Genomic DNA, 26877 nt, shown 5'->3' on the forward strand with positions numbered 1-26877 from the left:
CTCTGCTCCTTACAGCCGCTATCTCAAGGTCTTCTGTTTGTCAGAGTGGAGGGTATGCAGACCCCTGAGTCGGGGATAAAAGGAACACTCATTCTATTCACACATTTTGAAGCATACAATACATAAATCAATGCTGCAGTCAAGTTTGCAAGCCTTATTTCCTTTCCTATGACAAGAAAACCAAGGGCTTAATGTGATATGTCAATAAATCCTTGTGCTACCATACAGCCATTCCTGAAATGCCATGCGGCTCAGATCATTTGACATAGTTATCCACTGTGGAGATGGTTCTTGTTTTGTCTGGCCGTGGGGTTCCTTCCTCCAGTAATTGATATTCCAGATTGAAAGCAGAACTGTGTGTAGTGCCCCCTTCTTTCACATACTGTTGCCAGCTGCTCAGCGCTAACCAGCTTGACAGCCTCTGGCAATGAGGGAGAACACATCAAGTCTTATTTTAATGTTTCTTAGCAGGAGCCAATGTTTAGTGCAAGGATGTCTTTAAACAAATACGCTACTTGTATGAAAAATGGCAGAGGCAGAAAAAGGCACTAATATCACATAATCTGCATAGTCAATATAGGCAAACGCAAGTGTGTTTTCAGCCCTCTAAAAGGGTATCGTAAACATGCAGGGGTTTATGGGATTCAGCTGAAGAATAGCTCCCATAAATTACATGCAGAGCAATTTTTTTGTTTTCAGTCTGAAGTTTATTTCCTTTTATGTTTCGTAATTAAATCAGAGCAAAAGGATTGCATTATGGAGTGTACCAAATAATAGCAGCGATTCCATGGAGGTGGCATAGGAGTCACTTTGTTTTGCTTTGTACGCTGCATGTGGCTGGGCTGCCAGCCATGCTCCTTATCACTGGCACGGGTTGCCTAGCCAGAAACAGGCAGGAGCTCCTGCCCTCCCCTTACTGCATAGCAGGTCACTCGGGGTCAGCACAGCTTTTAAATCATCTTCCTCAGAGATTTACTGTCCCAGCACGAGGTATCTTCAAGGAACTCCTAGGTGCAAAGCCATGCATGACCATGACTCCTTCTCCGTGCCAGCTGGGGTGTCCCAGCCCTTTGCTTTGCAGCCTGAGGCAAGGCTGGGCAGCTGGGCTCTTGGTGGCTGTAACATCTGGCCACATCAGGCAGGCACCCGCTGGTGTGCCCATGGCACTTGTTTTCAGCTGCAGTCCTCTGCAGTTTTGAGAAGGTTTTGAAACAGCTAACAAATGTCCTATGTGCTAGGAGAACAATATGTCTTCTGTTACTGCCTATTTATTCACTGAATTCCATACAGAATAACCCCAAATGACATCATTACCTGAGGAGCAGCTCTTGCTTCTCTTTATACACCAAGCCTTAAAGAATTTGCTTCATTATCTGAGCTTCTATCAGGTGAACAGATTCCTCTGGCCTTCAGTGGTGCTCCTCTGGCTGCTTGGTTTGAGTTTGGAGGATTTGCCCTCCTAGTGGGAGGAAAAACTTGGTCTTTGGTGCACACTGAATGAGCCATGCCTATGAACTTTTCAAGGCTAAATTAGCCTGTTCTGTATGGCCGTGGTCGAAGTTGGACCTCCACACCTCTGCTTCCTTATTAGTTTTCTTGGGAAGAAGCTCATTATTTTCATAATGAAACTAACATGCTTAGGTGTAAAAACAGGCTATTTGATAGCAAAGTCACAAACAGGATTTTGACTCAGTTGTGTCTCTAGATTGCAAAGGGAACAGTGGCATTGCTATTTCTGCAGTCAGAAAAATCCTGAAGGATGCACAAGAGGTGTGCTGCACCTTCACTTGATACCCCGTGTGTGATCCCGGCCTCACTGCTGGAAATAGTCCATGGATAGTGGCAGAAAAAGCAAGTTGCAGGCAGGAGAACTGCTGGGAGCAGCTGAAACACAAGGCTTGAAGGCAGGGGCCCCATTGCTGCCTTCAAAATACAAATATAATGGGATTTAATGTTGTAAACAGGATGCCAGGCAAGTTGACGAAGGGTCTCTGAAGGTACTTGTGTTAAGGAGTCTGTGTGGTCTGGGCTTTTCTTCTCAAGGAAACAGTTCATTTGTAAGACAACCCGTGGAGCAGGGAATACTTTCTGACACCTTGTGTCACATTTTTGTCAGGACTCATTTGTAGTACAGCGTTTAAACTGCCCCAAGATGTTTTTTGTCTCTTACAAATCAATTGACAGCTGGAGGAAAGCATAGAGCAGCCACATTGTGTTTTATGTATGCATACAGAAATTCACTTTAAACACAACATAATTAAGAGGGCAGGTAAGATGCAAGGGAGGTTTCTGGGCTAACATTACACAGAGTTAAGATTGTGGTGATATTTTAACCAACTTGAAATGTGGTGCAGAGCAGCCCAGCTTTGTACCTCCGTGAAACAGATTTGAGCTACAAGCTGGCCTGTGGGCTTGGCTATGCAGCCTTTTCTTATTTTGATATAAACCCTGCAAAATGTATATGCATTTTTTCTTTATTCTGCTCAAGGGTCTGATCTTACCTTAAATTCTGGTAGAACAGAATACTGAAAAGCTTTGAGTGGCAAGTCTTCCTTAAGTTCAAGAATAGCCAGCTATTCCCTGGGCATTGCATCCTCTGAGATTCAGGTCTGTGAGTTTAAGTTGATTATTTGATTCTACTTACTGCTAGCAGTTACAAAAAAACCCAAGCAAACAGATTTTGGATGTGGTTGATTTGTATTGTATTGCTACTTGAATGAAATTATTATACAGATAACTCTAAACATGGCCACATACTAGACAGGCCTATTAAGAATAAATTTATCTTTTAAATTGTTTTTAAAGAGTGCAAAATGAGGTATATTTATGTCAAAAGAAGGTCAGTAGATGATTTTTTTGAACTTTGTGTAAGCTTTCCCAGGCTGAGGTTAAAATCTATTTTTAGCATTTTTTTTTTACAAGAAGGGCAACAAGAAGCTGTGAGAAATATTTTCTGCAACTGATCTTCATAGTTCATGAACTGAGGGGTTTATTAGGAATTTGGTATGCAGACAAGCGGTGGGGGCCTGGAGGCCTGGGCAGTGGACTTGGCCATTTGCCATTCTGGCATGCACCGCATGTAGCTGATCATTTACATCAGCTTTGTTACGGGTTTGAATATCTAATATGTATCTTGTTTTGATTATTTGCATAAGTCTTCTGGGACATTGCCCTTCTCAGACTGAGTGAATCTTTCAAGTTCAGGCTGAATAAACATACCAAAGGGTTATCAGACAGATATAGTATTTCAGAAAATATTTTGCAGTGCCACTTCGCTGTACACTAAACTTGTTACAGGAGACAATCACCAAAGTCTAGGTTTTATTTGTTAATAAATTCAGACACATTAAACTTCTAGTTATTTTTTACTGAACCCTTAATTCGGACCACGCAAATTTTTTAAAGATCCCCTATTAGAATTTAGTCCTCAATATACCAGCAAATGCTGAGATATAAATCCATCCTCTTCACTTCTGCTTCCAGCTGCTGTAGGAGGCCTCTTCTTGTCGGTAAAATTAAAAATACCTATGGTCACTGGATGCCATAAGTCTGAAAATTCAGGGAAGATTTCCTTTTGTCTGAGAGGAGCAGAAATTTAATGGCGTCTTAGCAGAAATAAAGCACTAGGTTAGGCACCTTGTGTTTAGAAAAGTCAGAGAGTGAAAGCAGTTCCCTTCAAACACTTAATTCCAGGCAGCCTTTTAAACTTCAAAGGGGTAAAAAACCTACACAAAAACAAAACAACCTAAAAAATAAACACATAATAGGGATATGAAAATGTTTGATGGGGTGTTTTTTTCATTTCCTTGGTGATTTTTGAATTTAACAAAACAGTTAAAAATATTTCTTGGTCCAAGTATCTCAATTATCTGGGTTTGAAACATTCTGCTGGTAATAGGTGTTGAGGGCATTATTGTTTTGGTAGCCTGTGTCCCTGGGAATAAATTGGGTATGAGACTGGCTTCTTTTCAATGTTAAAAAACTTGCTTGTTGTTTTTCCTGTCTAAGTTCTGATTTATACTCTTAAGAAACCCCTGGTTTGTAGCTCTGAAGGAAGGTGGCATGCTAGCCAAAGCGCTTCTTACAATGTGCCTTTGTGTCCAACATGTTTGATTCCCCCAGTGGAAATCCTATGGAGAAAGCTCTCCTTTTGTCTTTAAATGAAGTGGATTATTTTGAAAGCTCCAAAAGTGCAAAGATGACATTAAGATGCTGATTTTAGAGAGATAGCAGACGTATCTTCAATATTTTTGCATCATTTTTTGTCTACTAGACAAGATAATGCTCTCTGATAACGTGTATTTTGGGAATGGGCCCATTCAAAAGTGAATGATAACTCTGAATATTACTTATCTATCTTTGTTCAGAGAGTGAAACTGTCTTGATTCATTACCTTGACACAGTGACCTAGGGATAAAAGGAATTTTATTGTCACGCAGAGTCCCTTGAGCCTTGTTTCTTTGCATCGTTCTGTCAAACTGAGACAGCAATAAGTTAAGCCTTATTTCTGTAGGAAATTCATGTGAAAAAAATCAGATGAAGGTTAATATTCCACTTTGGCTGAGAGTCTATTTTTGCATCCTAGTGTTTGCCAGCGCATATGTATTCTCAGGTGGAAAGAGGCTGCTTGGATACCAAGATGGGCTGGGTTTGCTTTGAAGATGGCTGCAGGATCCTGCCTGGCAGCCCGATTTGGTCCTGTGCTCTGCTCGGCCTTCAGGTTTCTCATGGACAGTCTTTGCTATCAGGAAAATAGATTACGGGTTTCACAGACCATTTCCATAGGTGGTGGATCAGTGATATGATTAGGAGAGAAGAGCTGGACCTGCTGAATGCCAACTCAGATATCTCTCACTTTTCAAGTTAGTTTTGCTATCTGTAAAGCTGGTGGTTTATGCAGGTGTTCTCATTTATTACTTGGATATATGGGATAGTCATTCATTTTAATCTTGCAAAGTGAGGCATTGAAAATTTTACTCTGCATGACATTGGGAATTGTTTCAAATTGGTGAGTTTTAAGGTAACTGTTCTCAGCAATCTTCAGTAAAAGACTCTCTAAAAGAGAGTAAGTTCTAAATTATGGAAAATGACAGACCATGAAGTTTCACTGTTTTCAGCTTTGTATTATGACCACGTTACTCCTTGTTTGAGCAAAGTGCCTCCCAAGTTTGTGGTGTGATGGACTTTGCCTGTGTTGAGAAAAGCTGTTACTACCCGATAGGCGCTGCCTCAGGCAAGTGTTTCTTTGTCATTTCCTTCCATGGAAAAGGTAAAACAATACAGAGACCCCTAATTAGCTCCAGGAGCTTTAATTTAGACTTGTCTTTAGTTCCCCAGATCCCCTTACCTAGAGATGATTTTTGCTTACAAACTAGTGAGGTTTTGCAGGGCAATGGCAATTTCCTGGGGTCAAGGGACAAAGAGTAAGGTTTGTAATAGGTGATGTGTGGTGGTTAGTGGCAAGTAATTAAAAAGCTTTAATTGCTGTCATTTTTTACTTGGTGGAAAACTGCACTCTATTTTGCTGGTTCAGAAGGTGAAGGGACGTGTTGTGTTGCACAGCCGGGAGTATCCAGTGTTTAAGATGGATTGCTGATTCCATTAAGTTGTTTCTGCCAGCGATGGAGGTGTGCAGGGAATAGTGCAATGTGGTAAAATGTTAAAAGAGCACGGGCCTGGTTTTAGCTGTCTATTTTAATATAATACAAAGTCTCTAATCAGGTTTTAAATTCTGTGGCATTATGGTCTGCATAAACTAGGTATCTTGCTTCTAGGAGTTTCTAAACTAAGAAGTCAGAAAGGGATGGTGTCATAAATATTTCTATGCACCTTTTATTACATTAGCAACAAAAACTCTCACTGCCTGCCCCACTACTAATAAAGCTGCCCCTGACCAGACTGTTTCTTGAGGGATACATAAGCATAAGTTACAGAGTATTTACATCAAAAAAAAAAAACATGTAGAAGAAGCTGCATTTAAACCCTTGGGGTCGTAATTCACAGAAGTGAGTGCTTACCCAGTTATTCCTGTGGCAATCTTTACTAATATTGTTAGAATTATATTTATTGTCTTAATCTGATAGATGTAATCCTTGCTTCCCCATGTGCATGGGTATGTCAGCATCCTCCTGGGGTGAGGACCAAGCTGTGGTAGTTGTCTGATGGTGAGGAGCTGGCTCAGGCACAGTGCGCACCAAAGACCCAACAGCCTGACAGATATAAATGACTGGAGTGAGTTGGGAACTTGCATCTGTTGAGGTGCTGTAACTTCCTTGATACAGTGAAATGAAATCTCCATCTAGTGAATGTGAATGAATGGCCCAAAGGAAAAAATGCAATGCAAAAACTGACATTTTTCTCTGTCTTTTTTTTTTTAGATAATTAATTTTTTGAAGCATTTTATTCCCATTTATCACGAGCATGTCTGAGAAACATGCTGTGTGTCATTTGTTTTATCAGGCACAATATACCCGTATATATTTCATAATGTGTGAATTGTGTATAAGTGCAACTCCGGAAAGAATAATTTCAGCAAAGAAGCTTGAGATAGATCAGGGTCTGACAGACGTGCTGTGGGAATGAGGAGAGTTCAATGAGAGATGCCACTGGCACGTTCCCACTACCCTTCATCTCCCCAAGCTATCTTTTCAAATTCCCTTTTCTGTTCCCTTACGCAAAAGGGAAGGTCAGTATTTATCTCAGGACTTAAAACAACAGCTGTCACAGTAGAAGGGAACCTGTCTTTTGAGTGCTGAAAAATTTCAGCAATGTGTACATCTAAAAAGTATTACTGTGAAGATTTACACTTTTGGGGACACTTCTTTTAGACGCCTTCTATTTCTGGATGTTCAGTTTTGCGCATCACTGATTGCATCTGCTAAAAAGAGCCTGTGCCTCTCCTGACACACAGGCCCAGATTCAGAAGGGTGTGAAGAAGCTGGATTGGGGTTAAAAATCTGATGCTTTGCTGAATCTGGGCCACAGCCGGCATTCAGGAGTGGAAGCTGCAGGAGACTGGAGCTGCCCGTGCCCAAGATGCTTCCCACAGGAATGTGTCACTGCAATGCTCTCTAGCAGCATGAGCTACCAGCTATTTCTGAGCAACATGCTCAAAAGCCACCCATGATTTAAGCATCTTGGGCACTCAGGATAGCTGAATTCTCACCAGTTTACCCCAGATGATGAAGTTCCTGCCCTCACACTAACATATGGTGTCCAACCTCCACATTGCTTTTGGCACTAAATTGCAAGAAGGATATTCCTTATGGGCTGATGGATTGATGCTGTCCCCCTGAATGAGGTCTAATCCTGCTGCTTTCCCTAACTGCTATTAGTATTCTGTATCTGCCACAACCTTGTTACAAATTAATTCCTCATGCTGGTCCCCTGGAATAACAGTTTAATCCCTTTCACAGATAAAGCAATTTTCTTTAATTTAGGAAAAATCTTGTTTGTTATGTGAAAAGAAACCTCACTGCTTTTGCCTCATGACCCCTTACTGAAGCTGAACAGTTTCTTTAGCCTTCATTTATAGAGGATGGTTCTGTGCTACCATTCAGTGCATCAGTCTGAGTGACTTGCAATTATCAGAGGCTCAAGGTTATTCTTATTCCAATTTCTGAGTCAGATGGGGAATGACCTTGCCTTGCAACTGGCAGAAACAGCGCTGAAGAATCTGTTTGGTATTCTCTCCATCCTCTTCCAAATATTGGTGTTCCTAGAAGCAAAATACATACTGTTTCTGTCTTCTTGATCTAGATCATTCTGGACCTAAATTTTATCTTACAAATTGCTAAAGAACATCAGCAATGGATATTCTACAGCCTATAGCTGTGCTTGAGCTGGCTTTAGCATTACAAGAAGTTTTTCCTAAAGTCTAATCTTTAATCTGTTTTGCATATTAATTCTTGGACATGGGAGCAAACAGATGAAAAGGACCTGCAAACCTGGTTTATGAATCCCAAGCAGGGTGTTTGCTGCTTGCAAACTCCCAGGGCATTGCTGACATGTGCAGCTGTGTGTGGATCAGTGGAGAGCTGTCACCCAAACGGTTGCTCCCTGGCATATGTTTGTGCTGTTTACTGCAGCATCCTATTCACTGCAGTGTGTGGCATTTGTCACACAGATCCATCCTTTTGTTTTAGTTTGGTTCTATGTCCAATTTGTTAAGGTGATTTTGAATTACATTTACATCCCTGGGTGGTGCCTGCAGCCTCTTAGTGTCACCAGCAGACTCAATATGAACGCCACCTCTTCCACCATTGCTATTATTAAAAATACAGGGAGACAGAAGACCAAAGGTGGGCTTACTTTGGCAGCGAACTTTCAATAATTACTCTCCAACTACCACTTTTTATTCAGTTATATCCACCCTTCAGTAAAGTGATAGAATTGGCCTCTGTTGAAGTCTGAATTGAGAATTTCCAAAAGTGATAAAGCAGGTCTGCAAGGGTGAGTTCAATCACAAATGAGCATCATGTGGGCAGCCTGTGTGGGAATCGGCTTTTAAAAATAAGGTAATTTTACTGCCAGGTAGTGAGAAAGAGAGACTAATGTCGATGTTCATTCCTTTCCCAATGTTGGAATTTTCGCATGGCAGGGGTACCCCAAAGAAGACAAGGTTAGCCATGCTACCACTGAACAGTGGGTTTCACAAATGCTTCTTTGCAGAGAGTGTGCCTTATTCTTTAGAGTATGTGGGGACTCTAAGGGAACTAACAGCCAGTCCATACCACTGCTGTGATTTTAAAACTGTATTGTCCACTGGATGTGATGTGGAGGGGTCAAAAGCCAGAAGTTGAAGTAGTGGGTTTAAAAATCATTAAATTCAACCATTTCACTTAAAACTATCCATTTCCTTTTCAGTATTTCTGTTAATGTTGTGTTGTAAGTGTTAAAAGCTTAAATAAACTTGTGTTACAGTGTGTTGTTGAGAAGCAGGACTTAACTGATGTGCTTCTAGATCTGTAAACCTCTGGAAAGTGTTTATGTGTTTGGAGAGATGGAAATGGATAATGGCGTTTTGGTGTCACTTTGTAGACTTCTTTTTAGTTATGTTACAAGACTTGTGAAGCACCTAGCAGCCACATCTTGGATGGGTATAGATCTTTCTGAAAGTGTATATTGGAAGAAGGTATCTTCATCTTAGGGAAAAGAGTTTCTTTAGAAACTCAGAAAACTGTGGCTCATTTTCTACCTTTGTTGTGTAGATGAGTTGAATTTGAATTTATGCTAAATCTTTGTGCTTGGGTAGGCTTGACCTGCAGTGTGTGTCCAATGTAGGTGTTCTTCCACACGTTTGCCATCTGCTCTTTTACTTAGATATGCAAACATTTTGCACACTCAGCAGCTGTACAGCCCCAAGTTGTATGTAATCAGACAGCAGTCTTCTGTTTAAAAAGCTTGGTAGTTCTTTGGAGGTTTTGGCAGCATGAATTAAAGTCGCTATTCAGGAAAGTAGTGATTTCATGTTAGATGCTTGCTCTTGCCCTCAGGTCAGATCTGTGACAGTCAAAGGCTAGGCACACCTTAAATCTTAACGACGTGCATGTTAGTGCTCAGAGTGTTTTTGCTTACCCTTAGCTCTTCCTTTGTTGAGGTGATTAAAATATGCCTGTTGCTGTCTGGATGTGCCGCATGCTTCATTAACAGTGATTTATTTTGGAGTTTAACAGAATTGGCACCGTGCAGAGCACCATTGTGCAGCAGAAAAATTCACGTGAGATGATTGCTAAGGCTTGCTTCTTGCTACTGCAACAATACTTAGGGGTCTTGGGCATATTTTATGATTTTCCTTCAGAATAGTCACAAAACTGTGAATTTATATTGCGCAAATTAGATCTACATAAGTATTTTTTTGAGTTCAGAATCTGTCTGTATACTTAGCCGTAGGTTTTTCATTTCCATTTTGGTTTGGGTTTTTTTTTTGCAAGTGCTAATCATTAAGCATCCAAGTGAAATTACTGACAAAGAGCCATGCTTGCTAACTCCACACAACTCACCACAAATATTTCTACTGCATGCATCTTTTCTTTTTCTCCTTGTACCTGACTGCAGTCAGAGCTCTTGGAGTCAACTTTTCTCATCAGAATCCAATTACAAACAAAGGTGCCTTTCAAAAGGGTTTTCAATGGCTGCATTGCCAAAACTAAAGTTAAAAGACATCTGCCCATGTGTGTTGGCACTAGGATTTCTAATGGGATGCACTTCCAAACTGAAGCACAGCTATCTCATTTTCATCTTCAAAAAAATAGCTTGTGTAGTGCTGAAACTGTATATGTTTCCTTCTGGAAATAAAATATTAAACTTTGCAAGTTTTCATGCCTGTTATATTTTCCTTCAGAAGCAGTGCAAGCTCCCCTGGGATTTTATAGTCAGAAAACATTTAGAAATGGGAAGGATCTTTTCAATTATGTATCTTTTGCTCATGCACAAATGTTGCCTTTCCTAGAGTTGTTGCCATAAAAAGTCAATGTGTTTCAACAGTTTTTACACAGCTCTGAACAATGGGCCTGCTGATATGAATAGCAGCAATGTTTACAGGAAAACATTGCGAAGATTGGACTCATTCACATGTGAAATAGGGAACTATCATGAGGAATGAAAATGCAGCCGTATCTTGAACACCACCATATTTTAACCTTAGAAAAATATTTTTAATGGTAATCATTTAATTTACTTTTCACTACTCTTTATGCTAAGACAGGCATCGTTTCTCTTTGGGAAACCTGTAACAGATGTATCAGTAAAAGTCAGGGTGCAGGCTGGTATGTTGTTATGCAGGGCCAGGGCTCAGCTGGCAGCTGTGTCTCCAGGTACCTATTTTCAGTGCTGCTTCTGGGAGGGCTGTTGCAGAGCACCAGGAGGATGGTGGTTCTGAAGCTTTGCTATTAATCCAGCAATAGCAATTCTGGGCATGATGACAGAATGTGGTACTCTTCCATATATTTAGAAAATACTTGATAGAGACTCTTCTAGGAAATATATTCTGAGGTAATTACTACAGGGTATATACTTTGGCTATATAAGTACATGGAGTTGCCATTATCATCAACGGAAGTGCCAGCAGGAGTCTAAGTGCCATTACTAAGTTTGTTACTGCCGGAAGTGACTGTTCCCATTCAGATATCTGAGAAGTTTTCTTTGAAGCACATGCATGACTTTCTGCTGTCTCCTGGTTCTCTGGAGCAAGTTTTGAACAACTAAATTATAGAGAAGACTTTCAGTCTTTTCACTGGACTTAATTAAATATGCTGAGTACTAAATATGTATATTTTTAGCAAAGCTTTTATTTTTGGCTGAAAGTAAGACCCAGTGATTGTGTCAAAGCCTCTTGGGAGGAAAGAAAGAGCCTGCTGTTTTTAATGCTCTTATGAACTAAAAACTAATTTACATTAGTAATTTTGAAATGTTTTGTATTACTGTTAAAAATGCTTAGAGAAGCATGAGTTACTAAGTAGAAAAAGTTTGCAAGAGCCACAGAGTAGCTGAAATTTTTCCCAAAGGGGTGGTGAGTCAGGAAAAGCTCTGGTAAGAGGGAGAGTTTGCAATGGGGAGGAGCAATAAGTTGCAGACTATCCAAGAATTTTCTTGCATTTATGGAAAACAAGGGAATAAAATACCAAAACAGCAATCTGTGTTTAAAGAGAGTAGCAGAGATGTGATGTAAATGGCCTTGGGTCCTTCAAACAAGACATCCATCTCCATGGTCCTCCATGAAGCATTGTCTCATCTCTACCAAATCTCCAAAAGCACCATCCTCAAAGCCTGTGGAATAAATAGAGGCATTTTGTTTGACTTTGGTCAGATCTGGGGATATATATTTCTAGGGTTTTTAAAGAAAAGGCAGATGCAATACTTCCTTGCCAGTGCCGCTGCTTACAGACAGCTGAGAAGCTGAGTGCTGCTGTTATTAACCCACATAGCAGAAGTGGTTTTGGTCAGCCCTTCCACACACTGGCAGCTTAAAGATGGGTCTGTAGGGGCTCTAGATGGGTTCCTGGCAGTAGGTTAAGTTGGTAAGTGCTATAGCTCTTGTGTTTTTAATTAGGTATCAAAGGCTGTAAGTGATTGTTCTGTTTCAGTCCCACGTAGCTTATTGCAGAGAGTGAGGAGAATAATCGTAAAGCATGGCATTGCAGTGTAATGAAGAGAAGCCTCATAAGTGACACGATGAGCTTATTGATGGGAATAATACGTGCGAAAACGAGAACATGAAAGAATTTCAGCAGCTGCAGGTGAATACAAGATTGAGCTCCAGTCTCACTTAAACTAGAGTAAAACCAAGAATGACTTGCCTTTAGTAGAAATCTCCTGTATAGGTGCAGCTATAATCAATATTTGGATATATATTATTCCAATAATATTTGGAATAGATATTATTTGGTTATAACCAAAATTTGGGATTTGGTACTTAGAGGAAAAATAGTATGTGTCCATGCATGAAGACCACATAGAGTAAAAAAAAAAATCACCCTCCACTAAGCCCCATCCAACCTGGCTTTGAACACTTCCAGGGGTGGGGCATATATAAATATGTTTCTTGAGTTCACTGTAAACACAAAGAGTAAGTGCTTAACTGTGTCAATCAATATAAAGGTCTATGATGACGTTTTCCTTCAAAAATTAATAATTAATACTGTAATCATTCACTTAAGTTGTTATTAGTTTTCATTGATTAGTCCTTCCTGCCAACCCCCAGCAAGCCTAATCAGCCTGTGTGAGAGTAGGTGAATGCATTCAATTAATCTCTACCCTCTTCAAAGTTGGATCTTTAGATCAGAGGATAAAGATTCTTAGTCTCCTCACTGCATTGAACCTGACTTTATTAGAAGAATCTTATCAATTTTAACTCACAAAAACAAGCGGAGACCTCTCATGATACCCCTTCACATGCTATTAGTCATGCAGTTTGTCTTATAAGCATGAGGGCCCCTTAACTTCCAGCCTTCAGTGAAATAAATAAATTATAAGAATGTGTGTCTGACTTGATTTATTTATTTTTAATATTTAAATGCCTGCTCTGGAAAAGGTTCCTTTCATAAAAGGAGGCATTTTTTTCCCTTCTTGGGTTGCACTGGGGGAAGGAGGAGCGTGCTTTGCAGTGATAAGCTGAGAAAGTCTTCGAATTGCCTGTTCACAGATTTGAACTATTTACAAGTTATAGTAGAGTGCAAGGAAAAGATCAGGTTTTACCTGGAGATGCTTCCAGGGGTTTATTTAAAGGAGCAATGAAAATGGCAGTGAAATGGGAAAAGCATCCCACTCTCCTGAGCAGCATCATAGAAAGTGTCACCTTGCAGAGACAGTATCCTTCACATACCAGGTGATGTTTGTAAAGTGAGAGTAATTCTTGTACCTTTTAACTGTGATCTGAAGTTCACTAATTACGCTTCAGATTACCCCAGGGAGACAATGAGCCAAGCTACTCATGAATAACCTGAGACAGAGAAGAAAGCTCACAACATCTGAGCAGAACGTGATGCAGATATGGGGTTACAATTCATAATCCTTATCTGGTACCCAGGATCCTTAGATGGTCACAAATCATGCTGCAGAATGATTTTAAATGAAATGTTTAAAAGTGTTTGTTGGTCTTCAGATGCAACTTTCTTGTAAAGAAAAAAACCATCAACAAATAGAAGGAGCAGCAATCCTCAATCTCCTTCTAATCTGTCTTTTTTCTTTTACAGATTAAAAATCGCCTAAAATTTCCAAGGAGCCCTGTTCTGTCCTGTAGTTACTGGACTCAGCTCCTCTGATCCTGGAAGCTGAAGATGAGGTTGCTACGGGAGCTGCTAGTGCTGCAGTCATTCATGGTGTGCCTTGCAGGTAAATTGTCTTAAAGCTTTATTTCACATTACTGTAAAAGTGCATTGTGTTTTATATACCAATGATAAAATGTCAAAATAAGTCCCTGCTTCATGACCAGCATCACAGGGAGCTTCTGAACTGATCAACCTAATGCTTTTAACAAGCTCTTTTTAGTGCTGATCATCATCACTGCAGCAAAGTGCAATGTTTCAAAGGTCTGCTCTACCCATTTCCAGTTCAAAGTTGCTGTTTGATGAAAGTTGTTTTCCCTTGCTCTGTGTTAAGTGTTTCAATGCTCAATTAAACCTACGTGGAGTGTAGCTTTAAATCCCATTAAAACGGTGTTATGTTACAGCTAAGACCTCGCTCCATTTAGCAAATAATTAGAATAACATATTTTAGCGATATAACCGTCTTCTGTAAATACCCTTCTTTAACCTTTTGTTCCCTGAGAGTTACAGAGTTTTGGGCATTCCTGGCAAAATGAAACTTCTGAGGAATGTGACTTTATCCTGGAGCTGTGTTCTTGAACACATTTCAGATTTGCAGTGGGTCAGCAAAGTTTGCACCAAAGCCGTGCTGACCTTCTCATGTGCAAGGAGCTGCTTGTAGATGGCTGCTCAGTGAGCTGGAGGAGCCAGGCTCATTTCACTCCATTCGTGCCTCTGTGGCAGATGCTGCAGTCGAGTCTGTCGAGTCTATTCTGAGTCTCTGCTATTCAGCTATCATTGATTTCCTCCTTGAATTAGCATCATTATTCTTTATCATGTATTTTGTTCAAGGGGGGGTGTTACGTTTTAATTAATGTTTATGTCACCTTGATGTTCATCTGGATTACTCTAATTTACCTGCTGGTTGGTGCTCAGAATGTTTTACTGCTTGATTTAGTAACTTGTGCTTTCCTCCCTTTTATATGTGCCCGTTGTCAAGGCACTTCTTCAGCTTTCTAGGTAGTAGCAAACTACTTATAATAGTGTTTACTTTATTCTGCTTAGCTCTACTGAACACAAAACTGCTTTTATTCCGGTACTTATGGGTACCTATTTTTGAAATTTGGTTCCAAGTCTTTCTAAATGTGCTATGACAGTTTCTGAGCTGCCAGGAAATTGGATGCAGAGAGATTCTGCAATGCAGTGCCACACGTGTTTCAGGAACTGCAAGCCTAGAGAAGTTAGGCTGTGGGAATACAGAAAGCATGATCCTTTATTTTAAGCAAATAAACAAAGTAGTGGGAAAACAAAAGCGTGCGAAATAGGTTTTTACTGTAATTTCTACTCTTAAAATATTTCTTGCAAAATGTCGAGGGTCAGCAAAACAAAGTTTCAGGATAATGTGCTTGGGGGAGTTTGTCCTTATCTTTTGTATCTGATTTTAGAAAAATGCATCTCAAGCACTGGCTTTCCCCACACTATTCAGCCATACCATTTTTTCTCATCTTTGCAGTGAACTGAATACCTTCAGGGCATGGCATCAGTTTATCTGTCCTGCTGAGGGACATTTATGGGGAGAGGAATGCCAAAAGTTTTGTGCAAGATTTATATTCAGTGATGAGTGAGGGAATGGTTTCATTCTGCTGTTCGTTTCATAGTTGCTATTTAGCAGCTGCACACAAAAGGCACAAAGCTGTAACACAAACATTGATAGACAAACCTTCATCCCTTCTCAATTTTTGTGTTTCTCTGTTCTAGTCTTTTTTTCTAACCTAGTTTCAGGAGGCTTGCTTGCCCCTCCTGGTGAGTATGCTGCTCTTGGAGAACCTTAGGTGTTGATGCCAAGGGAAAAGCTCAAAGGAGACTGGTAACTTCCCGAGACATGTCCCTCCTGGCAGCAGAGAGACACAGGAGAGCCTGAGGCTGCCCGCTTCTCCTGCTACCCTGCACGGTGGCTCTGCCTAAAGGCTACCCAGGACAGAGGAAAACTGTCCCTCTGTCTGCAATAGTCATTGCTCTTCTGTGACGAAATTCTTAAATTCTAAGTTAAAAAGAAAGTTAGGAAGCAATATTTTATTTTCATGTTGATCAAACCATTGATCTGTCCTTGAGAAGGAAGATTAATGATTGAATTATACAAAGAAACAAAGAAAAAGGTAAAAATAGTATGCAGAAAAAATATGTAACAGCTCTCCATAGCGCCTTGTGGACTCTCAAGGGGCTACTAAACTGCATTGAGTTACATGTGAAAATAAGCTTAAACCTGAAAATAGAGTACTTGTATTTAGTTCTTCTAACCAGTGTCAGACACATAGCCCAGATATCACTCTCATTTGTGTCACTGCTGCAAAGAGCACAGCTGGTGGAGGATGAGCTTTTTGTGTGTTGCCCTGTCAAAACTCCCCGTGGAGACAAGGGGCAGTGGTGCCCCTTCAGGGACAGCCGGTGGGCTCCAGCTACTGCCAGTCCCAGCAGCTACTTGGACTGGTTTTCCTGTGTGTCCTTCCTAAATAAACATCTGTTCACTAGAAATTGCATGAAAACTTCCAAACTCATATCATTCAAGCCATTAAACGGCTGTCAAACCAAAAACAGTTAGAGTATCCAAATGAGTCGTTAAGCGTACCAGTTATCCACCCCTGCCAGCATAGCAGGAAAGGGAAGACGTGCCAGAGCTGCTCACAGTCCGCATGGGATATTGCTATTGATTTTATGTGCTGGGTGTTCAGATATTACAGTTCTTCACAGCAGGATAAACCACTTGGATAGAAAGCTAGATCAATCCCAGGATGTACTTAAACAGGCTACATAGAGGTGCAAATCTACTAATAATTTCGGGAGCTATCCAGCCTCCCTCAAAAGGCAGCACCCCTGCTAAAGGTCTTCCTGAGCTTACCACTCCCTTTCAATCCATCACCCAACCTGGGATCATATTTCTCAGACTACTTTTCTTGCTGGTTGTTTTGAGGTCATGCTGATAAAAGCTAATGATGCTTTCTTTGGGCTCGATTGTTGATGTATATCAATTCAGGGGTTCTGATTATATTTTCAGGGGTCTTTTCTTCAGGTGTCAGCTCTGGGAAGCAGTAACTGCAAATTATTCCTTTGGTGCCAAATAACTCTGATTTGTTAGGGCTGTCAGATTCCTTAAATAGCAGTTGTGGTGGTGATAATTTTAAGTTTTGGAGAGTAAGATGAGAGGCAGAATAGGCTGTGAAAAATAACACATAGCTCTGAAGTCGTGACTTTGTTAACAAATGCTTTCTCTTGGGCAATCCCACATACCAGTCATATACCCTGAAATGAATTTGTGTACACCCTGGGAGCAGTGACATGAAAGCAAAAGACATTGCACAGGATGAGCAAACAGCTTGAGTTAATGAAGATGGGACGTAGTCCGTATGCCTGTAGTGTGCTGGACAGGAATGAAAGGAAATTTTCTGTGGTTTTGTGACTCTTACGCAATTCTTTGCCTCATTAACTTCCTGTAGCAGTGAGTTTCACTGTTGAAGTCATATCTGCATGTTAATGAGCTGCAGTTGCATAGATGATTAGGTGTCTGAATGTGCATATGCATACTTTATTAGGTAATTTAACCCATGAAGATCCATTCACATTTTGACAGAAAACAAAAAAAGAACTTAATAGCTTTTGAGAAGTGTCTGTTCTCTGCTGTGCTGTGCATGGGATCAAAGTCTGGCTTGCTCTTCTGCCTCTGATCTTAATATCAGCTTTTTCCTGGATGTTTTGGTTTCTGGCCTTCTGCTTATTCTTGCCATTTAAAAAGAAAGATCTGTTCTCACAACAAACATACCAGCCAGGAAGACTGGCTCTCCTTTTTTCTTAGCAAACACCACAGAAACACAACAGCTTCAATAAAAAAAATCATCTTGTAGCTCTATAATGATGCTGCTGTTTCAACAAGTTGGTTTGTCAAAGGGAAAGTGCTATTGTAGCTGTATCTGTTCAGCACTCCTGGAGCAGTGACTGAAGTAGCTCCAAGGAAACACGCACTGAAATACAGAATCTAGTGTTTGTTTTATCCTGATTTGAATGAATAAGGAAACACTGTTCGTTCTCTCTGATAAATTGGTGTCTTCATGAACCCCCCAGCTGTGTAAGCATTTGTTTTGCAGCAAATCAAATGGGATGCACAAAGATTGCTGGTGATTTTTAGTGGAACATTGAAGGTGATCCTGAAAGTTAGAAATACCTGTGCTGCTCCCCCAGAGTGGTTTGTATAAGTCACTGCAATTTCTGTACACTTCTACACTCCATTACATTTCACAATTGCCCAGGTATCTGGAATTAGATACTAGCCATGTTGCCTCTCACATCTGAAAAGATGAGATGAATGAATATGGAAAAAACTGCATGCGAGAAGTCTATACATCATTTCAGCCATCGGAGCAGGGGTTAGAGTGGTGTTTATTAATGGGCTTTTTGCTGGCTGTCAATACAGGGCTGGCTGTTACTGGTGTCATGATATCCCAGCAACACCCGCACTTAATTATTCAAATCCAAGGACAGCGTCATATTTTCCAATATCAAATTTTATCATATTTTTTATTAAGATGGAAGAAAAGCATTGTTTCACCTTTTATCAGCTGAAAAATGACATTTTCTAACCTGGAAATATGCATACGATAGCAGAAGTCAGGGGAAAAAAGAAGTTCCTCTAGAACTTATTTGCAGTGTGTTGGGTTGAGTGTGTTGGGGGGGGGGGGGGGGGGGGGGGGGGGGGGAAGACAGGTTTCTTTGTTTTATTTTAATTTTCTTTCCAAACCTGTTTTTCACAAGAAAGCATTCTTATAAATGCCTGTCCAGGCATTCTTTGTTTTTTTGTCACATGCTGATACAGCATAACCATTACCTCAGCAGTGGTTCAGTCCAAAATATTCAGAACATGGCTATGTAATTCATGGGGAATAAAATCCAATATATAGTCAAGTGTTTTCCGCTGTTAGACAAAAATAGCCACAATATTTATCGGTACATTACAGTGAAATTGGACGTCCAACTCTGATAAAAATTGAAACTCAAAATTCATACAAAGATGAATATTCACAGGCATGTTTGAGTTTGTGCTTCTACCCAAGCAGATGCAGGTTAGATGCAACAGAAATTCTGCTAATTTCATGGCTGAATATAAATAGTTAAACCAAGAAGTACTGTCACATGTATTAAATGACGATGCAGCAGTTCAAGTTGGTCAGTTTTTTCTGGTGCTGTGTAGTTCCCATGGCTGGTGCTTTGATGTTATTGAGTAGCTGGAAAATGATTAATCTGTTGCAGTTGCATAATTATTAATTTATATTTTGGTCAGTTCTGCAGCACTCTGCATTTCTGTGCCTGACTGCCTAATTAATGTTTGCATAGCACTTGGAAGAGATAAAGCACAGAATGACACCTATTAATATAATCACTTCTCAAACACGACCCAGCCCTTGGCTTCCCAGCACTGGGTGAGCTGTCACTGGAGCTCACTGGAGGTGGCTTTGCAGTTGAGTTCTGGCTTGACCTTAATACTTTTGAGTTTAGGCTGGAGAGACCTGAGTGAGGGAACTTTTGTTCACGGTGCCTCCCCAGGGGGCTGAAAGAGTTTTGTACCTTTCCTTGGAGCTCGAGTTATGCTTCATCTATTAAAATCATTCTATCTACAGAGGGTTTCAGGCATTAGTTAAAACTGCAGAGGGCCTTAGGATCCATTTGTGTGAAACAACTGATTCTGTGCAGGGTTTTGCTTGTAACATCTTCATGTCACACTTCTACACTTCTAATGTTAAACTCCCTAAGACTGACCATTGGTTAGACTCTAGTGTCAACTCCAACTGTGTCCCAAGCAACACTGCCACGTTTTGAATATGGTTAAACTCATCTCTGTTAAATTTCCTTCTGCCGTGCCAAGGGATGATTCTGCTACAGCTGATAGATGTGTAGTTAAAAGGACATGCTATTACAAAAGTAAAGGCTTTTGAGGTCAGGACAATTGTAAGTGGTGAAGCGAAGGCAAATTTCCAGTTTGCTGTGGATAATGGTTGGCAGTGTCAGATGCTGAGACATGCTGTGGAAGTAATGCAGGAGCTGGCAGAGGTTTGTTCCCTTCCTCAGCACTTGTGCTGGAGTCCTCCTATGGAAAGTCCTTGCCTTGTACTTTTTGTTGCTGATTAGAGCTTAAGTGTCTTGAACTCTCGCCAGAGAGCATTCCCCTAATGTCAAGGAAAAGCTATGCAGACTTTGTACAGTTAAAATTCTTGTTTCCATTTGCAACGGGAAGTCAAAGATGTGGGGTCCTCAGCACCTCTATGTGTATCTGTGCTTGTCTCCTCTGCCAAGCCTATCCAAATTGGCTGTTGCAATGAAAACCCTGCTTAGAAACTTCATCTGGCTGTTCCTTCTTCTGCAATGCTAGTCTGCTGTATTTCCTGGGCAAACCTAAACTGTCTCTAAGGAGGGACAAGAACTTCTTTAATATGTAGAAACATGTAAACAGAACTAAAGGTGCTATTGAGGTGTTGGTGGTGGTGATGGGTGAGAATAGTAATAACTAATATTAATATGGTGCTATGTATTATAGTAAAAAGGTTTGAAGCCAGAGAATATGTAATTCTAGTCTGAAGCCACTGAAGCTGGAGATTAAAAGAGAATGGTTAAAACTAGGGAAACAAAGAGTGAGAAGGGAAGAAGTTTCAGAGGGGAAGAACTGTTTGAGTGAAGAGGGCAGAGGGAAGTAGCAAAAATTCATTTAAACTGCATGCAGAAACCTTTAGCTGCCAAATTGGGATTCTACTGTATCACTCAGCTGTACACAATTGCAAAAGAGAGCTAAAAAAAAAAAGTATGTGATTATGTGTAATTTATGCTTATTTAGGGATTACATGGCAAGTTTTTCTGTGATTACAAAGGGTTTTACTCAGCTTCACAAGAGGTCTGTGCCCATTTTACGTTCCTGATCTGTCAGCAGTGAAGTTCTTGTTAGATGTGACCTGACTCTGATTTAGGCCGTAATTTCCCAAATTACAAATTTAGAGACCATATCAGTGCAATTTTCTCATTTATCCTTTACATGCAGATGATTAGGTATATTATGTTTTTCTCTGTTTAACTCACAAGTCCATCTGGGCAAGTTTAATTACATCTTTCTCAAAAGTTATGGAGGTAAGATGATGCACTTTAAATAAAACAGAGGCTATACAGACATTTTTATAAGCAGATGTTCCAACTATCTGGCTGGTTATTGATCCTCTGTGCATTTTATATGGTGCCTCTTTTCAATTTTGCTTGGTTGCATTTGAATTAGTATGTAAGCATTGAAATTAAGTCTCGTTTAGGGAGTTACAAGATTACCTACTTTTCCAAGCATCTATCAAGTTGTGGAGAATATGGACCCAAAATACTTCTTTATTGCCAATAAAAATGAAGTTTTATGGTAAAATTTGAGGTGATCAGTTTGTTGCTTTATAGGTAAAATATGTATGACTGTTAGAAAATCTAAATATTATTGGAAAGGGACCTCATTTTGTGATGCTTGTGTGATTCTTCAATGAGAAGAAAAGGTAAGAGATGCTGTGTGATGCAAAACCTGCCAGCTCAGGCACTAGGGCTTGTTGCCTGCTCTGTCTCTGGGGTTTTAGAAAACTGTGTCTTTGCATGGTCTGAGAGCTGCAGTGCTGGCCTGGAGTGTGTACCTAGAAATAACAATAGGTGTATTAACTGCATGCAAGACGCTATTCTCCCACCCTTGAGATTGAAGTCTGGAGCTTATGTTTACTGTTGCTTGCTTCAATTGCTGGGGAAAGTCTAGTATAACTAGTGGGAAATGGCTCTGTGTAAATATTTCACCCCCTGACACCATTCTGGGAAGGTACAGAACTTCTTTCCCTTTTCTTCACACTTTCACAGGTATTTTCATCATTTAGAGCCCTTGGGGGAACCATTATTTTCCTTTCAGACTTGGTTTTGCCTTCTGCCCTTACCTCATGCAGCAGAGCATTAACTGACTGAAAATGGTATTGGCAGCAATCATTATTGTTTGGATAAAGGTCTTTCAGTTAAGCAGCAATTAAGGGTGATCATCCAAAGGGAATGAAAGGTGAAAGGGTCAATTCACCTTTGATAATTATAGTGCTATAAATGTGGGCAATAACAGAATTGCCCTCTACTGACAGCTGAATGTGTAAATAGGCTGGCAGAGCATTGCTGACTGATGTTATCTGTAGCAGAAAGTGAGGCTCTTCACTGTGTCTGCATAATTTTGTAGGGTCTTCCATAGAAATGCATGGTGCCTTCTGCATCTAGACACTGGTGGTCACAAGTGCTCCAGCTCTTACAGGATTTGGGCCATTAAATAGAACAGATGCTGATGCATTCTTGCATATTTGTGCTCTGAATCAGTCTATAGCAAGTAAGCAGGCTGCTCGCAGTAAATACCGCTTTTAATGAATAGAGCACAGAATGCTATAGTGCAGCTCGTTCATCTGAACGTTGTTTAATGCTGGTTTATTGAAGTGTTTGTCAAATGCTGTGACAGTCTGTGCTCTGAAATTAAGGCTATACTCACAACAGGCTGCACTGACTCATTGCAAGTTTTGGGAAAGTTTTCCTGCGTATTATGATGAAAAGCAAAACTTGCACATTATCGCCTCAGTGCTTCAATTTGTTTTTCCTTATGTATTTGAATTCTTTATTTTGCAATTAAATATATGTATTTAGCTTCATAAATCGAGCTAAGAGACGATTGTTTAATAGTCTATATCATATTAATTAGGCTGTGAAGCAAGTCATGCATTACAACCATTTATAATTTATAAGAAGTTGCTAATCAATGAGTCAGTCAACTATTAACCAGCCAGCATTCAGCATCTTCAGCTGAAGTTGGTGACTTTAAACTTCATTAAATTTTCCAGGTATTAGTGAAAAGTGTGAAAAATATATCTATCTTAATTTATTGGTGTGTCTTAATTTTACCTTTCTGAGTTTAAATGTATGAAGATTGCATCTGTTTTAAGGGAAATTGTAATTTATAAAACATCCTGTGTCTTTTCAGCTGGTATATTGCATAGCTGAAAAGAAGTAGTACATCTGAGAGTGTTGTTTGAACTCTGTACAGTGTGTGGAGTACAGTGTGAATTTAGATGGCTTCCTCTTTGTGTCTGAAATACCTGCTATACCATTTTTTAAATCGTACCTTCTCATCCTTCATGGCTGCAAAATAGATCCCTGACAAAGTTCAGAGTGTTATTGTTGGGTTTACTTGTGAAAAGCAGATAATATAATGGGTGTTCAGTGAGACTTGGAAGAATAAATTATTTCTGCCCCTGAGAGCTTACTGTCTGAGTAAACAGACAACATTACATGCTCACCGAGAGCCAGATCAAGCTTTATTCCTCCTTCCATTTTTCATATGGTCCACGTGAATTAGTATTTTGTGTGAGCTTTATGAGAAGTCTGAAGAGGGACTTGAAAGAAGGCAGGTTGGTGGTTGGGGCTTTCCGGGGTATGGAAGCAGCTGGAGTAATGCATGAGATACAGCAAGATAAAAAGGGACTGAAGGCAGCTGGATGAATGTGTGGAATGAAGACGAGAATAATTCGCTTCCTCATCTACTTACAAATAGTTTCTAAATTCTTGGTCAAGTAACCTAAAACAGGTTGGTTTTTATCATGTCCCTTAAAAGGGGAATTATATATGAAACAAATAATGACATCATTTTATTTTTGAACTTTACTGCTAAAGTCCAGGTTGTGGTGATTTGGCAATAAATTGAAGAATGATGTTGTTTTACCTTGCACATTTGTCATGATTTTGTGATCCCCTTGAATGTGTAACACAGATCCAGTGCCCATAGTGCACTGTTGATCTCTGACCTTTCTGGTTGAGGGCCAAGTACACTGTGACCATACTCAGAGAAAGTAGATACAGGCAACTCTGAAACTGCAAACATTGCTGAAAGGGATGATACTTAGTGCCAATTCAAGAAAAAAAAAAAGTAGGAAGAAAGGCTAAAGGAGAAATAAGCTTTGTTCTTCTGGCTTTCATCCTTAAGGAAGTATCTTTGAAAGAGGCAGAGGTGTGAGGACAGAGCACAGGCTGAGGGGTGGTACATCTGCAATGTAGAAATGATGGCTAACATGACAAATCTGAAAGAGCAATTGAAAGAGGCTCCAAAAACACCTGTTGTGGACATCAAATCTGGGAGAGTTGTTGGTGGGGAGGGCTTGATAGGGTCTTGAAGGAGAGCCTGAGGGTCCATCTGTAACCAGGGTACCTGGGTGAGAGCGAGATGGAAGAGGCTTTTGCCATTGCGTGTGTTTGCAGGTGTTGGCTTTCTTTAGTCCCTCTGGGTTAAGAGCATTAACATACTTGAGAGAGAAAACAAGTCTAAAAGGCAGCACAGCACATAATCAAACTGTTATTGAACAATGTATTGCTCGACTGGAATAAAAATGCTCTCTGTAGCAATATAAAAATGATGCGTCTTCCGAGTCAGGAAGCCCAGCTGCAATTCTCAAGTCAAGTGGCCAAGAACAGTTATCAGTGATGGCTACATCTCTGGTTTTATAAATTGGAAAAAATGCAGATTCTCATCTTTTTTCATATGTGGTATTGAGTAGTGGCACTGGGCTCCTCGGGATGTGCTGGCATCCCCACTCTTTCCAGGGAGAGCAGACAGGCCCTGGGTCCTTATTAATCTGTTCTCTGCAATGTTAGCTACTAATTTCAAAATACCATAACTAATTTCCAGCATATGTAAGGTGTGTCTTTTTAGTTCAGGATCTAAAGAGCATGGTGCACATTATAAAACCTGTGTCCTCCTTTTTTCTTGATGAAAAGTAGAGGTTCTCCATGTATCAGCTGTTGTAATAGCCTCACGATATCACTCTTCAGACAAGTAATTAGAAAATAGTCTGCGTAGAAGTTTCCAACATGTATTAATACTGACTTTGCTTCATCAAGTTTAACAGCCCTATTTCTTGATCTGTTGCAGTTCATTTCTGCATGAAATTCCATGTGTACTTTATTCCTGGGTTTTGTTAGTACATTCATGTACGTAGGATAGAATATAGAAGTTACTCCCTAATGAAAGGCAAAGGAGCGTCATGCCATCAGTTACCATGAGGAGAAAGAACCTAATGCTTTCCCATGTAAGTTATGTGGATCCTGGATGTAAGCCAGGCATTCATTTTGTTAAAATGGGGTTTGATAATTGAAACTAATTTAACACTGACCCCATTAAGTTGCATTTTATTGCTCATTTAATATGCCTGTCTTACAAGCTCCCAGAACTAGGAAGCAGCTTTGCAGTGTGAGTTTATAATTTGTCAGAGCTCCAGCCATAGAGGTAAATGTTGAGTTTCCTCGGTGGGATCAGCACCAACATGTGCAACAGATGTTTTGCCTGTGTTAGGTCAATGTGGTATCTTTGTGCAGAGTTGTGTATCAGCGAGCACGGGGGATCAGCTGATGCGAGTGGGTTAAACTGAACAGCTTGAGTTTGTGCGGATTTGCTGTGGCAAGACACTGCTTCATCTGGAAAGCAGCCTGGTGGACGACCCCACATCACTCCCCGTGGCCCAGCAGAGCCCTCCCCACCGCTCCCAGAAGGGTCCTGCAGCCCTTGGGCTGCTTGAGAAAGAGAAGGTTTGTCAAACCTGATAAATAACCCCGGTCCTCCAATAGTGCAAGTCATTTTATTGACTTCTGTCAAAGAATTCCAATTTGAATCAGCCGGGAGCTGGTTTATTGTGTTTTAATGACACAGTATTTCTGTGTTCTGGTATCCTGCTTCTGGCTTCCCATTTTACCGTTCTTCTGTGTGATTTCTGTATTTCTGCACTATCTAAATATTTTCTGCAGCTTATGAATTGCTAAATAACCCATTAACGGTTATCACGCTTTTTGGTGCTAATTGCAGTGCAGCACTAGGTGATGGTTACTCAAACAAAGTTGTATTTATCAAAACATCAGTGAGCAAAAAAAAAGGTCAAAAAGACAAGAAAATAGAGATGTGCAAACAACCGTGATGGATGTTTGTTTACAAACATGTTCTCTTCTGCAACTCTGGCTGCAGGAGCGGTGTGTGAATTATGAATTACTGGAGCTTTACTCTTGTGGAATGGCAGCAAGAGTGTGCCTAGGTTACATCATGGGGCCTGGGGATAGGGAGTGAAAGGCAGTGAGATGTGAATCAGTGTGCAAAGCGGAATGCTGCAAACCTGACCAAAGTTACTTAAAAGATACAGCTAATACTACTACACACATGCAGTACAAACTAGATGAGAACGTGTAGAACTGCTTAAAATTATATGCATACCTGAAAAGCATTAAAAGGGGCAATCTGTGTTGAGTTTTAGCTGCCACTCCGTAATCCAGACCACGTTTAAAGCACATGGCTAATGTCCCTTTCTTTAAATGCACATGCATGCAAATTGAATATAAAGCACAGGAAATGTGTATAAGGGAAAGCATACAATTCTGTCGCTCATCCTGAAATAGCAATGTTTCACAGGCATTACATTAAAATTAAAAATTAAAATTGAAAATTAAAACACTGCAAGGTGCAGGAAAAGGGACATTGGGGGTTGTATTGATGAAGGATTTAGAGCTCATTTGTACAACGAAAATGCTTTGTCAGCAAGAGTTGACAGGGAATTGTCTGTACTGGGTAATCTTGGTGCTGAATTGCTGGGTCACAATATTATATTTCTTCTCACTCAAGAATAGTGAATTCCACTCTGGAGTAGAAATGACATTGAAAATCAATGAGATACTGCTTTAATAACAAAATCCACCGTCTCATCCTATGAATGTCCTCGGGAATCAAATCAAACCCAGAGAAAGCAGGTCAACCTTATCTTCAGTGCACCGCTGAATTTAGTGTTTAGACCATCCTAAGCAGGTTCAGAAATCACTGCAGTCCAGAGGCAGAACATGAAGAAGTCATGGACAGTGCTGCAAAGAGTTCAGGACCAACTTTGCATGAGCCTGCAGCTGCAAATGTCTGTAGTGTGTGCCAGTGTAGTACAGCAGTGTCCATGGGGTGAAGTCCTGTTGCTGTAGCACTGCTTGGGCTGTTTGAAAAGGTCAGGAACTGCCTAACCAAGCTGAGTAAAAGCGCAGGAGATGGGAATCTGAC

The 26877-nt window shown here is 40.3% G+C and overlaps 1 protein-coding gene across 3 annotated transcripts in view; it reads left to right on the forward strand.

The window, feature by feature from the left end:
* LOC134169626 (contactin-4) overlaps positions 1 to 26877 on the forward strand; it is a 341881-nt gene that overhangs the window by 159552 nt on the left and 155452 nt on the right. For all 3 annotated transcript variants that reach the window (XM_062630366.1, XM_062630364.1, XM_062630365.1), the window contains one exon: positions 13692 to 13830. In XM_062630366.1, the coding sequence (XP_062486350.1) occupies positions 13776 to 13830 (55 nt within the window). In that variant the 5' untranslated portion in view covers positions 13692 to 13775. The remainder of the gene's footprint in view (positions 1 to 13691; positions 13831 to 26877) is intronic.

Source organism: Pezoporus occidentalis, unplaced genomic scaffold, assembly GCF_034315485.1.
Source record: "Pezoporus occidentalis ecotype Australia unplaced genomic scaffold, CSIRO_AGI_Poc_V1 ctg35, whole genome shotgun sequence".
Classification (NCBI taxonomy): Eukaryota; Metazoa; Chordata; class Aves; order Psittaciformes; family Psittacidae; genus Pezoporus; species Pezoporus occidentalis.